Source organism: Papio anubis, chromosome 8 (genome assembly GCF_008728515.1).
Source record: "Papio anubis isolate 15944 chromosome 8, Panubis1.0, whole genome shotgun sequence".
In the NCBI taxonomy this organism is placed as follows: domain Eukaryota; kingdom Metazoa; phylum Chordata; class Mammalia; order Primates; family Cercopithecidae; genus Papio; species Papio anubis.
In genome coordinates this window covers 107,686,190-107,701,257 of record NC_044983.1, presented here as the reverse complement: position 1 = coordinate 107,701,257, position 15,068 = coordinate 107,686,190, and the positions used below count along the sequence as shown (strand labels likewise).

At 33.1% G+C, this 15,068-nt stretch overlaps 1 protein-coding gene across 6 annotated transcripts in view; it reads left to right on the top strand.

Annotated features, from left to right (window-relative positions):
- The window catches only part of CSMD3 (CUB and Sushi multiple domains 3), a 1,287,556-nt gene that overhangs the window by 1,103,767 nt on the left and 168,721 nt on the right, over positions 1-15,068 (top strand). For 4 of the 6 annotated variants that reach the window (XM_021942876.2, XM_031650138.1, XM_031650135.1 and 1 more), the window contains 3 exons: positions 4,323-4,436; positions 4,941-5,036; positions 6,655-6,858. In XM_021942876.2, coding sequence (XP_021798568.2) covers positions 4,323-4,436; positions 4,941-5,036; positions 6,655-6,858 — 414 coding nt within the window. The remainder of the gene's footprint in view (positions 1-4,322; positions 4,437-4,940; positions 5,037-6,654; positions 6,859-15,068) is intronic. The other 2 variants (XM_031650139.1, XM_031650136.1) reach the window with 1 other exon arrangement.

Below are 15,068 nucleotides of genomic sequence, written 5' to 3'. Positions count from 1 at the left end.
AATGCTCAAGAGTTTATTTATGCCATCTTAGACACTGTCATCATTTATTGATTTACATTTGGGATGGCTTAATTAAGCAAATTGGATGAAGTCTCAGGAATTAAACGAATGTGACCAAAGGAAAAAGGATTCTACAGGGTTTGATGGAGAATAGGAAACAAAGGCTTACTGAAACAGTTACATGAAAATTTGTTATGCAAACCTTCTCAGTCAATGGAACACTACTTCTCAATCTTATTTGGATGTGATACTTCAAAAAATAGATGTCAAATAAACCTTGCTTTGTCTACAAAAAAGAGTAGATAGATACACTGCCTTGTCTCATTCTGAATTTATTCATGGGGAAGAAAATGAACTAGGAAAATACTTTAAAATTGGAATAAAGGTTCTAGCAACGTGATCTAAACTGGTTTTCCTTTTAGTGATTTCTCCAGACTTTTAAAGTGATTTTTTTTTAAATCTAAGTTATAGATTTATTAAAAATGTGTCGAGAACTCCATGAATGTTACCCATTAGAGGTTAGTAGATGCTTTGCTTTAAAGAATGGATTTAATTGATCAGTATAGCAATACTTTTCATGGAAAGATGTACCCAAAGTGCCCTATTGTTGGTTTATAATTAATTGGCTAGCCTAACATCTTTTCATAGGTGGAATAAAGAAAAGCTGCCACATCAATAAACAGAAATAGAATTAATAGAGTTAAAGAGCAGGGACCCTGTCTGTACTGGTCACTTTCTTAACACTAGCATTTAACCCAGTTTCTGGCACATCACAGAATCAACTAATGCTGGTTGAATTAATAAACTCTATTCTAAAATACAATGTATGAAAATATAATAGGCTTAGATATAGTTTCAGGCATAAAAACTAGATAATTTGCATAGGCTTATTTGTTTGCTTTTATCTGACTGGTTTCCTTATTCTCCCTTTTTCTAGCTTACTATAGTATATATACCACTGTAAAAATTGAATTTTTCAGCAAAAGAGATAAAAACATTTTCTTTAACATGTATTATGTTTAAAGAAGAAAAAAATTAGTAGCATTTCCCTTAAGAAATAGCTTGGTGTATACAGCTTACTCTTGTATATTGAGAGCAAAATGCTTTTGAAATCTATATGCTTAAGAAAACAGAAAAGAAGCTTGGAGCTGAGATGCAGGGAATTCTGTATCTCTGCTTGGAAATAAAGAAACAGACCACGGAGCTTGTTAATCATGCGAAAGGCATAATCAGCACAGACTTGGGGTTAATTGTAGTTCTAGAAATAAAAGGGTGTTCTACCCATTGGATTGAGGCACCAGCATCAGGTCAGCATTTAGAGAGAATTTTTAAAAAGAACAGAATTATGACTCTCATATAAATATAAAAGATACTTAAAAATTTTGTTTAACTTTCAATTAAATAATGAGAAACCCAGTAAGATGTTACAATGGTTCAAAAGAGAATTCAAATAACCAAATAATAGATGGTTAATAGATAAATTAGATAGATCCGTGGATAAGATAGATAGATAATCAGGAATGTTAAGATGAATTTATAAACAAATAGATGCATAGAGGCAAAATAAATCTGTTCACTGGGGCAATAATCCATTGCATTATACCACAGTCTCCATTTAACACAAGTTACCCAATTTGCTAGACAAGTTGCTTACAAAAAAAAAAAAAAAACAAAAAAAAAACCAGTAATCTTTTGAGCCACTTTAAAATCTCTTACAGATTTTCCTTATATCACTTTCAACCAGGCAAATACCTTTGGCTATTCAGAACATTTTAGAATCAGAAGACCTACTGCTGTTTGCACCTTAAAAAACCAAATAAACTAAGAGATTTACAGACAGAATGGAGAAGCAAATCTGAGAGTCACCACTTAGTTCTTAAGACTTCTGACTGGGAGTACTTGGTTCATGATTATAATATATCAGTTTAATGAGACAATATTAATATGATAATGTGTGGGAAATCAGATCACTATGTGAGTGTTCTTCATTGTTCATACTACAAAATAACTTATGCATGTACTTTAAAATTTTATCTTTACTATATTGATTCCATATCCTCTCAGAGTAACTGTTTTCTAGTGAAAGCTACTTTTAATTTAAAGTTTCAATTGCCGATATTAATGCAGAGTTGATTGCTTTTAAAGAAAAGTGGCTCGCTCATTGTTTAATAAGGCAAGATTCAGCACTCTACTCCCCCACTCCTAGCTTTCTCAACTCTCCCAACTGAGTTAATAACTACAACAAATTACAAGCACAAATTATTAACAACACTTAAAAGAGCATGCCCTACAGTTTTCTATACTCAACATGATACAAAAACACGGGGTTAATGGCTGCATTGTTAACAGTTATAGTCTCAACATATTCAGTTTAGAGATAATGCAAAACTGGTCTATCTGTGTAGAAACAATAATTGAGAAGAGGACTAAAGGCAAAAAAAAAAGATGAATTTTTTTTTTTTTTTCCTCAGAAAAAGTTCTTGGATACCTGTGTATTTTAGTTGTTTTAAATGTTTGTAAATATAGTGGTTTGCAAAGAAATTGGGCATGTTTTCTGATGGAAAGAAAGAGTTAAAGGATGCTGAATTGTACTTTTTTTCTTAATGATTTCCCAAAAAGCTGAGAGAAAGAATAAATTATACTCCAAGAGCCTTTTTGGGCAGTGTGTTTGATGTAACAAAATTATCATGATTAGACTAACATACCTTTTTTTTTTTTTTTTTTTTTGGCTACTTGGTAAGGCAACGGCAATCTGCTTTATAATAGAACCTTCTTAAGACATGTTTGAGAATAGATCATCTAAACACTAATCTAAACAAATGCAAAAACAGAAAACCTTTCTTATATATATTTGGAGTATTTTGGAAGTAGCTTGGGATTTGGTGGAACAAATTTGGGATCTTTTAAAAGGATCTGAATTCAAAATTTTTGTATGACTTATAAACCATTAAAATAATTCACGGCTTGTGTCTGGTTTGGTGGAAACATAAATTTGTATTCATGACTTCTAGGAAATATTTTAAGGAGGATTATTGACAAATTTTAGCACAGCAATGTTCAGAAATGTTCAAAGAAATATCGCTGTATCTGTTAATGTTTTCATTTTCTTTTGCTCCACAAAGAACTGGACTGAGATCACCAGCTTATTTTTACAGGCCAAAAAACTACGTATAGCTTTGTTTACGATATGTGTATACCTGAATTCATAGGCAAAAGTAACCATGTTTCAAGTGAATTAGCCTATTGGTATAAGAACTACCAGAGAATGTCCATAGCCTTCATTTGAGGTGTACAATTTGAATCAGCATTTGAAACATATACTTGTATATACTCATGGAATGAACAATTTAAATTCATGTGATTTCAAATTTATAAAAGTGACCTTGCTTTTACATTATTAAATTTTCATTAAAAATTATACTCTTTTAAACCCCACAATTTTACCAATGCAATATTTTAAGGATAATTTTTCTTAATGATTTTATTAAAAAAAACACACACACAAAGCAAACTGATTTCTGTTCTTTCTGTTCTTGAAACAAGTTCTTTCTCTATAGTTTTAGTTTGGGTAAATTCTGCATGTAAGTTTAGTATATAATTAAAGAATAAGTAAAAATGGAGTAAAAAGACACATCTATAAAGCTCTGTTGGTATGTACTTCAGAACTGTACTTACCATGGAAGAGCAATTATTCTGCAAAATTTTATGATATCTCAATTGCTGAGGAATCGTAAATAATATTTATTTTGGCAGAAGATTAACAATAAATGTTTAGGAATCATTTAAAACTTAGAATGTAAATTAAACACTATACCTGAAAAGAATCTTGCTAATCTTTTTCTAATGAAATTATTACTCATAATGGAATAGCATTTTTAAGGACAATTTTAAAACTCCCCTGAATTAAAACTTTGTCTATATCATCTGAAGGAGGAGGAAAAAAATTAGAAAAAGAGAAGAGAGTCACAAAGTGAAAAGAATCAAACCACCATTGGGAAAAGCCAAAAGTAGTTACTATAAAGTATTAATCATCAATCTTATGATTTCTGATCCAAATTAAATGCTATACTCATTTATATTTTTAAGAATTGTTGTCTTAAAATTTTACTGCTTTAGGTCATGGTCACTTCTTTTATGACCTGAAGTACTGTGTCAGTAATATGAACCAATTGGCACCTATCCTCTTTTAATGGTAGAAAAAAAATGACTATTATATTGTAATACTTTGTTCTCTCTCTCCTCCTCTTTCTATTTTTTTGTTTTTTGTTTTCGTTTTTGGATGGTTGGTGATTTGTTTGCTTCTCCGGGTTCCTGTTGATCAGTGGTGTTTGGCCAGTTTGTATTTTTCCAGACATCACTCCACGATGTTGTTGAGGTGTATGATGGGCCAACTCAGCAATCTTCTCTGTTATCTTCCCTCTCAGGATCCCATTCAGGTATCCTTTAATAGAACTGCCATGCATCAGTTACTGATTAAAGACTGACTTTGATTAGTATTGTAGTGAAAGTTGAGATTTATGTCATCCATATTAGAAATAAAGTAAAGTGAAAATAGTATCACTTTTTTTTTTTCTAAAGAATAGAAACAAAATCAACTCAGAAGGCTGAGAAAAATACAACCAACTATTCTCTGGGATTGTAACCAAGTAAATAATATATTTAATCAGTTAGTCTCTGGTGTTTAATGTAATATAAAATATTTAAGAATTCTTTGAAGAATGAGGCAATATGTATAAAAATGTAATTAAAGCTTTCTGAGAAAAAGATTGCAATACAAGTTGAACCCAAAAAAACTATATTGGTAGTGGTAGGATATTTTAAAGTAATTTGATAGAACATAGATTGACATTTTCAAATGACAGTGTAAGATTATAATATAATTTGTTAGGTTTACTGAATGAAAATTATTTATGATATCTAGTGTTTGTTTTGTTGAGTAGGAGAATCACTTCCACTGAGTTCAGGTAATCAGATCACAATTCGATTTACTTCAGTTGGACCAATAACAGCTAAGGGATTTCACTTTGTTTACCAAGGTAAGTGACCCTGTAGTCTAGAAACACACTAAGGAATGATATCATTTTCTATGATGTATTCAGAGATTTTGAATGATGAAATCCTCTAGATAAAAGTGTTTTTAAGCAGTTTTATTTTGTCCCCTCCCCCATCACTACATCACTGTCAACTTGACCAAAGTAAACAAAATCTATTGCTTCCATCATCATTCTCAGTTTAAATGCCTGATTTTCCTTCCTTCTCACATATTGTTTTCAAAACATCTACTTTTTTTCCTGACAATTCTTTACTATCTACATTTTCTATTTTCTAACAGTCTAGTACTCTAGACTATTTAGTCTAATTTAGTTTAGCACTCTAAATTAAAGATACAAAAATTTTGGTGCTGATGTACTTAAACATGCCAAGGAAATCAGTGTTCCATTCTAAAATTATGGTTTCTCATTCTCTCAGGAGAATTAAAACTTTCTTCACAGTTTTTAGGACTTTTGTGCAATTAGAAGTTTGTTTACACAGTTTTTTCTTGCCTGTGGTAGACAACCTTCTACATTATCATTAAACCAAGTTAACAGCCATTATTTGAAATATTTTCTTTGAAATACATATGTTCATATGGTAGTTATTCTCAAACGTATCTTGCATTTTATTCCTAAGAAATGTATAAGCATTTGTGATTTGTTATTCCTATTAAACCCTCTTACCCCATTCATCAGTTGACTATAATACTATACTCTTTTATGTTAAGTAGTACTTCCCCCTGGAAACAATGTGTGGTATTACGACTGTAAAAAGGCACTATAATGAATGGAATTATACTTACTCAAGTCGAATAAGAAGAATTAATCTATTTAGAATTCATCATATCATTTTTCTGGGCTATTGTCAATCTCTTTAATCACATTTGTTATGTGTTTTAAAAAGAAAAAACATCCTGTTATCATTCTATTTTACTAAACCAAAAAAAAAAAAAAAAAAAGAGAGAGACGCAATTAAAGGACATACCTATAAAATCTAAAAGCAATTTCAAATCTGATATTGTGTGATTATTAAAGTAAAAAGTTTTATTGTTGTTAATCTGTCTGACATATATTCTACCTAGTCCAAATGTAGTTATCTTTCTCAATAGCAAATGTGTTTGAAATTAAGTTTGTGAACATTCTATGAAACTAATAAAGTACTGTTTGCTTTTGTAAAATCTGTTTTTAATTAAGAACCAAGTACTGAAAACAAAAGTAAAATTATTTGATATAACCTGACACATATTTTTTGAACTTGGTATTCTAAGCTTAAAAAGAAAAAAAAATGCTTTCAGTTTTATTCCACAAATTACAAAAATATCTAACAAAAAGTACTTTGTAATATTAATTAGTCTGTTAAAACAAAAATAGAAAAAAAATGGTTGATGTTTAAAGGATCAAAAGTAAAACTTTTCTGATAAAAAACCTTGATGACGATAACAATATTTATTTTAAATTATGTTATTCTGTCTGAAATGTAACACTTTGAGAATATGTTAAAATTGTTAATTCAAGTTCTGATAAAAAGTGATGATTTCTCAAAAACGTGTTTAAACAGTTACATACAGAAATCTGTATTTGTCTTCCACGTAAAATTAAAATAAATAATATTTTTACACAGCTGTTCCTAGAACAAGTTCTACACAATGCAGTTCTGTGCCTGAACCAAGATTTGGAAGAAGAATTGGCAATGAATTTGCAGTCGGTTCCTTGGTTCTTTTTGAATGTAATCCAGGGTATATTCTCCATGGATCCATAGCAATTAGGTGTGAAACAGTGCCCAATTCTTTGGCCCAGTGGAATGATTCCTTACCTACTTGTATTGGTGAGTATATAAATTTGTATGATCTGTGATTATACATATTTTATATAAAAATTGATTATCTTACATCTTTCAATTTGTTAAAATTTCAAATGTAATTATGCACTAAATTTTAAGTAATTTAATAAGTATGCTTTATATAAATATGAAAAATCAGTGGAGATTTGTTGCAATTGTCTTGGTGATGAAATCAGTGAAAAACTTTGTTGAATTAGCTAAATAGTTTCCTCATTTACTGATTTACATGGATTTATATAGATGTAAGTACATACATATATTTCCAGGAACACAGAATCTGATGCTACTAATGTGGGATTATGAAGCACTATTATCCTTTTTTTTCATTTTTAATTTTTGTGAGTACACAGTAGGTGTATATATTAATGGAGTACATGAGATGTTTTATTATAAGCAGTCAATATGAAATAAGCACTTTATGAAGAATGGGATATCCATCTCCTCAAGCATTTATTCATTGCATTGCAACAATCCAATTACACTCTTTAAGTTATTTTAAAATGTACAGTTATTATTGACTATAGTCACATTGTTGTGCTATCAAATGGTAGATCTTAAAGCTGACTTTTCTGGAAATATTTTGCTTGGTCATCAAAAGAATTAGAAAATATGAATTTTTTTTTCTGACTTTGTTAGCTACAGATATGTATAAAAATATAAAATAATAAATTTTTTCAGTCTTTCACAAATATGGGTGGTAACATTTTGAATGAGTAAAATGCATAAGGTTAGCCAAAAATCTTATTGTTTCAAAGTTGTTTTTGCAATGGTATATCTAACTTATGTTGGTAAATAGAATGTATACTATCTAAAATTATGGATATCTTAATAGTTTAGAATTTTATAGTATTTCAGGGTAATTATAATGATGCTTGGCTTTTGTAGCGTTCCATAGACAGAAAATATAGAAAGTAGGGAAATTACTCTCTTCTCTGCCCCAATAACATATCTGAAAATTATTATTTAAAAAAAATACATAATATTAAATTCAAAAAAGAGTGGTAAGACTTAATTTCAGGTTATAAAATAATTCTAATGACTTGAGTTGTTTCTCATTAAAGTTACATTGGTATGTGATGTTAAAAATAAGATTTTATTTTATTTTATTTTATTTTTTTGAGAGAGAGTCTTGCTCTGTTGCCAGTCTGGAGGGTCGTGACATGATCTTAGCTCCCTTTCAACTTCTGCCTCCCAGATTCAAGCCTCCTGCCTCAGCATTCCGAGTAGCTGGGATTACAGGAATGCACTCCCATGCCCAGCTAATTTTTGTATGTTTACAAAATACAAAAGGGACCAGGTCTCACCATGTTGTCTAGGCTGGTATCAAACTCCTGGCCTCAAGTAATCCACCCGCCTCAGCCTCCCAGAATGCTGGGATTACAGGTGTGATCTACCATGCCCAGTTGAAAATAATATTTTTTAAAATAAAAGATAAGCAGAAATGTTGTTTTATTTTTGTTTTAATTTTAATAATCTTAATAGTCCACTCTCCATAGGGAAGAATGAGTATGTATATTGACACATAATAGACAATCATAAATATAAAAAATTACTTTTCAATAACACATTTTGCCATATGAAAATGAATTATATTTGCCATTCTTATTTTTAGCTTTTTAAAATACATTTGTTCACATGTCAGTTCATAGGTCATTAGAATAAAAAATAATCTTAAATTGTGAAATAACATAGAAGGTACATTCATTTCTACTGAGAAGAAATCAAAGATAAATCTGTTGATATGCAATTCACAGGATTTTTTTTTTTTTTTGACGGAGTCTCGCCCTGTCGCTCAGGCTGGAAGTGCAATGGCATGATCTTGGCTCACTGCAACCTCTGCCTCCCAGGTTCAAGCGATTCTCCTGCCTCAGCCTCCCGAGTATCTAGGATTACAGGCACCTGCCACTATGCCCTGCTAATTTTTTGTTTCTTTTAGTAGAGACGGTGTTTCACCATGTTGGTCAGGCTGGTCTTCAACTCCTGACCTCGTGATCCACCTGCCTTGGCCTCCCAAAGTGCTGTGGTTTAGGCACGAGCCACCACACCCGACCAGGATATGTAATTTTTATAGAATATATTTGCTTTAAGTAAAATATATTTTTTTACCATTTAAATGAGGACATTGTCAACAACTGTGCTAGGATAATGGTATAAACTGGGCTGTCACAAATAACTAGGAAAGATGGATGGTCATTTGATTTCTCTAGGAATTTGATATTGCCACTCCCACCCCCCACAAAAAATATACCTAGCATATTTCACAGTGCATTTTTTTCTTACAACAAATATTTTAATTTTTTCCGTGACAATAAATGGAACCTGAACTATTCTTGTATTATTCTATTATTTGTCGAAAGACCACTTACAAAAAATAATTTAAAACACTAGAAGACTGAAAATGACTCTTCAGTTTTCTTATCTTTTAGCTAAATAACCACAATTTCTGATTTCTGATATTTATAATTTTCTTAATGCCACTATTTGCCAATCCTATCGTCTGAATATTTATTCTCTCCCTCTCCCCACCACCCCCCACAACACACAAATTCTTATATTGAAACCTAATCCCCCAGGTAGGGGTATTAAGAGGTGGGGCCTTTGGAAGGTGACTAGGTCTTGGGGGCTCTACCCTCAGGAATGAGATTAGTGCCTTTATAAAATAAGTCTGAGGAAGCATATTCAGCCTTCTGCCATGTGAGAACACAGAAGGCACTGTCTATGAAGCACTGAGCAAGCCCTCACCAAACACTACATCTGCTGGCACCTTGATCTTAGACTTCCCAATCTTTAGCACTCTAAGAAATATATTTCTGTTGTCGACAACTTACCTAATCTGTGGTATTTTGTTTTAGCAGCCTGGATTGTCTAAAAAAGCCCCATTCCATGCTAAGTAATTTAAATACATATTTGATGTAATCCTCTGACAAATCTATGGAACTGTTACTTTTGGAATGTACAGATGAATAAACTGAGTCTGAAAGAGGTAAAATAGTTCTCTTTAAAGTGGCAGAGCCATAGTAAGGGTTAGAGTGGAGGCAAGATTTAAGACTAAGTTTTCCTACCTTTATACCTAAATTAATTGATAGATTACTGCTTCTGTTTATGTTCTGACTTATAAACTATTTCCAATTACATTTCTGCCTCATTTATTATGCAGAATTGCTGACTCTATTAAAGTACATTTTTGACAGTCGACAAGTATAGGAGATAAATCAGCTGGACTTGATGTTCCACCTATCTTGTGCCTACCAGAGAGCTGGGGTTAATAGGGCAGAGAGATCTTCCCCTTAGGCACTTGTACTCTCATAAAGACAAAACAAATAATGTCCTCTTTTCTGAACCACAATACATACAACACAATACATTGACTTCATACTCATGAAATATTATAAATAACATTTATAACATTCTGAAGTAAAGGAATCATGAGCTAAAAGAAATGTTTCTATATGTCAATGCCAAAATTAGTCATGCAATATGCATAAATTGGAAATTACATTGCTTGAAATCAGTTTAATAATTGAAGACAGACACATAATAATAACTCTCTTCAAAACTCATAGTAGATTTTTAAATCTTTTCCTATAAATACTAAGAATCATTATTTCTGCCTCACTTTTCCCAGTAATTATTTACATAATTTCTTTTCACTTTTAATATATTTACGTAGATATTGATAGAAGATATCACTGCGGTAAAAATAGAAGAACTTAGAAAAGTAGTTCTCTTTACCTAGTTTCATATAATCTACTGTAAAAACAGAGTAATATAATGACATGGAAATTCATAAACTAGTTCATTAATCTTTAAATATCATCAAAACCCCTTTTATTCCTTTAGAGTGTTCAAAGAACCTACATATGCCAAGAATTGAAATGTAAATGTGTGAATTAATCCTTAAAGGTTCTGTTTGTATATTTATCATGTTAATGTGCTAATTAATGTGAGAGGTTGTAAAGAATTATGTAAAATTGAGTGAAATCATCAGAGCTGGGAATTGTACTAAATTATCAGCACAAGAGTTGTGGCTGAATGTCTTGGCTTTGTCCGCATGACTGAATTGAGGTGAGTTACAATAAGATCCTGGAAAATTTACATAATCTCTGATCTTCAAATCCCATATCAATAAAACAAGAAAATAAGAGAACTTCTTCATAGGTTCATTATGACTAAATGATTAAAAGCCTTGGCTTAGTTCTTAGAACCTAATAAGTACTAAAAAATTAAGTTGTTTTTGTTTTTGTCAAATAATCCACCACAAAATCAAAAGAGAAGATTCCAATTCTAAAATATTCAATGCAGAATATAGGACTTAATATGCAGTACTGATCAAGTATTTGATACTATTGATTTTAATTTGTTGATATTTTATTTTTAAAGCTAGTTAAAGTTATTATATGGAAAATGTGCCTTCCACAGAAGATGTCTGCATTTTGGAAAAGGCTGAAAGCATTAAGTACTGTCATCCTTTCCAACTTTAATTTAGGGTTCCTTGCATGTTTGACTTTTATTTGCATTTAAAATTTATAAGCAAGTTCTGGAAAATGTGTTGATTGTATTGAAAATAATAGTAAATCTTTATTAAAATATACCATTTAGGAGGACAGTGAAATTCCACCAATTAATGCATTCCAGGTCAAATGGTTGAGGAGTATACTTAAAGAAATAAACATTTTGTTTGTTTTCATTGTTGGCAAATTTTTTTAACATAAAATGAAAACAAAGTTAAAATAATTATTACTACAATTTTAATAGGCCTTAGAAATATATATTTAACCAATGTTTATGCTCTGCTTTTCTTCTTACCCTAAAAATTTAAACATCACATTATCCAAAGAAATAAATTTTCTTATGTCCATGAAGACATGCAGATGAGACAGAGTTAGAAAGAGGCAAGATATAGATGGGAGAAATGATCTGTCGCATTAAAAAGAGAGAGAAAAGGAAAAATTAAAAAAAATAGCAAAATAGCAAATGAAGAGAAGTGACTGAAGAAAGAGAACATTTGAAGAGAATATTTGTGAAACATAGAATAGAGAATATGAGACTATAAATTTTACTTTGTTTTTATTTTTATTCTTTTTGAAATCGAGTCTTGCACTGTCACCCAGGCTAGAGTGCAGTAGCATGATCTCCTGCAGCCTCTGCCTCCTGAGTTCAAACAATCCTCCCACCTCAGCCTCCCAAGTAGCTAAGATTACAGGCATGCACCACCATGCCTGACTAATTTCTTTGTATTTTTAGTGGAGACAGGGTTTCACCTTATTGGCTAGGCTGGTCTTGAACTCCTGACCTCAGGTGATCCATCTGCTTCGGTCTCCCAAAGTGCTGGGATTACAAAAAGGTGTGAGCCACCGCACCTGGCCCAAGACTATAAATTTTAAAGCATTAACCATTTGTGTCTGAAACCCAAGAAAGCTCCTATTCTACATGATTATCACAGTGTTTTTGTATTTCAAATGTATCAATTGATTAATTCTAGCATTTTAGCCATCAAATATAAAAACCTATATAAAAAGAGTAAGGTAATACTATCCAACTAAGGATTTATCTCAGCAAGTACAGTAGCTCATAGCAGGAACTAAAGTCTATGAAAGACTTTAGGCTTTTACCTATTCTATTACTGATATTCCACCTCAGTAGTGAATGCTAGATTCACTAGCAGTGAATGCTGTTCTCAACCTAGATTCAGCCAGAACTCACTTCCTACTTTTAGGGCAAAAGATGAGCTACCCAGGAACCCACACCATCTCTCTGTCAGAGGTCCAGCAGTCTGTAGTTTCCTGGGCTTTTTGAGAACCCTGATACTGCATTCATCAGGAGTCTTTAGATATAGAACAGACTACCTGTAATTTTGCATGGATTTTTGCTATGGTCTAAATATTCATTTTCCCCATTTTTTTGTGTAGAAATTCTAACCCCTAAGGTGATTGTATTGGGAGGTGGGGCCACTGGGAGATGACCAATGGGATTAGTGTCCTCATAAAAGCAACACCAAGGATGTTACTAGTTGGACATCCAAGAGGGATGTCCCTCTACCATGTGAGGACACAGCAAGAAAATGGCTGTCTATGAGCCAGGAAAAGGGTCCTCATCAGATACTGAATCTGCCAGTGCTTTAGAAAACTTTGATTTCCCATCCTTTACAACTATAAGAAATATATTTCTATTGTTTGTAAGCCACCACCTAGTCTATGGTTTTTTGTTATACTAGCCTGAAAAGACTAAGGCAGAAAATTGGTACCAGGAATGGGGTTCTACTGTAACAAAAACCTAAATATGTGGCAGCAGCTTTGGAACTGGGTAACAGGTGTAGGCTGGAAGAGTTTGAGATGCATGCTAGAAAAAGCCTACATTGTTGTGAAAAGCCTGTAAGAGGAAAGTCTGATGAGGGATCAGAATAAGAGGAGGAAAGCTCTTGAGAAAGGCACCATCTTTTTACTAAAATATCTAAGGGGTTATGAATAGAATATTAGTAGAAATGTGGATAGTAAAGCCAATTCTGATGAATCTTTAGATGGAAATGAACAAGTAGTTGAACAATAGAGGAAAGAATATTATTGTTATATTGAAGCAAAGATTATGCCACGTTATAACAAAAGTGGCTGATTATGTTCATGTTATGGAGTTTTCTGGAAGGTAAAACTTTAAACAATGAAATTGGATATTTGGCTAAGAAAATAAGCAACATGTTAATGGTTCAGCTTGGCTTCTCTTGACTGCCAATGATTTAAACATGGAATTGTTAATCTATTGGAAATCAGGGCCAGGCACAGTGGCTCACACCAGTAATCCCAGCACTTTGGGAAGCTGAGGTGGGCAGATCACAAGGTCAGGAGTTCGAGGCCAGTCTGGGCAATGGGAAACCCGTCTCTACTAAAAATACAAAAATTAATCAGGTGTGGTGGTGGACACCTGTAGTCCTAGCTACTCTGGAGGCTGAAGCAGGACAATCACTTGAACCCAGGAGGCAGAGGTTGCAGTGAGCCAAGACCATGCCACAGAACTCCAGCCTGGCTGACAGAGCAAGACTTTGTCTAAAAAAAAAAAAAAAAAAAGGGAATCAAAACTTTTATATTTTAAAAACTTTCAACCTACCTGTATTGGAAAAATGAGAAGACCTATTCAAAAGAGAACTTTAGGAGTTTAGCCAAGGCGAGTGGATCACCTGAAGTCAGGAGTTTGAGACCAGCCTGGCCAACGTGGTGAAACCTGGTCTCTACTAAAAAATACAAAAATTAGCTGGGCGTGGTAGTGCATGCCTGTAATCCCAGCTACTTGGGAGGCTGAGGCAGGAGAACTGATTGAACCTGGGAGGCAGAGGTTGCAGTGAGCCGAGATCCTACCACTGCACTCTAGTCCAGGCAACACAGTGGGACTCTGTCTTAAAAAAAAAAAAAAAAAAAAAAAAAAAGTTTAGCTAAGTACTGTTTGATAAGAAGACTAGTATGAACTGATCATCTCAATAGAAGCTAGAAGCTATTCATCAATACAATGCAAAGATTAGTCAGCCATCTAAACAGAAGTCAGGACCTATTGTCCAAAACAAAGGAAGAATGAACCTGAATGCATTTCAGAGATCAAGGCTGCCCATCCAGTCACAAGCCCAGAGTGCAAGGGCCTTGGAGTCAGATTTAAAAGGAAGGGCCTTAAGCCCCAGGCTCTGATTCATGCAGTCTGCTTGGCTACACAGGAATAGTTCCTGTGGGTCTGGTTCACCATGCCCTGTACCCAGTAAAGTTATGGAGATGTGGCTGCCTCTATGTAGATTTCAAAGAGTGTCCTGGAAAGCCTCTCTGCCCAGACAGAGATCTGCCATAGGGGTCATGTAGATGGCCCCACACCTTTAGCATTACCTTGTGGAAAAATGCCCAGTGGAGCTACAGAGGTGGGGCCACCCATATGATCGTGAAACAGTAGAGCCACTGATGTGATGGTAGTCAGGGAGAACCACAGGCATGCAACTCTAATCTGTGAGAGCTGTGGTATGTATTATGCCCAGCAAAGTCACAGAAGTAAGATTATAACCTCCAGTAGGTCCAGAATATGGAAACTTCCCTGCAATGCGTCTGGGAGGAGACCTCCAACCTGTGAGTCTAGGAGGTGAGACCATAGGCCCAGTGGGACTGAAGAACAGAGCATTGAACCAAAAAAGATTTTTCTTGAATTTTAAAGTTTTGGTCCTGCTTAAGATC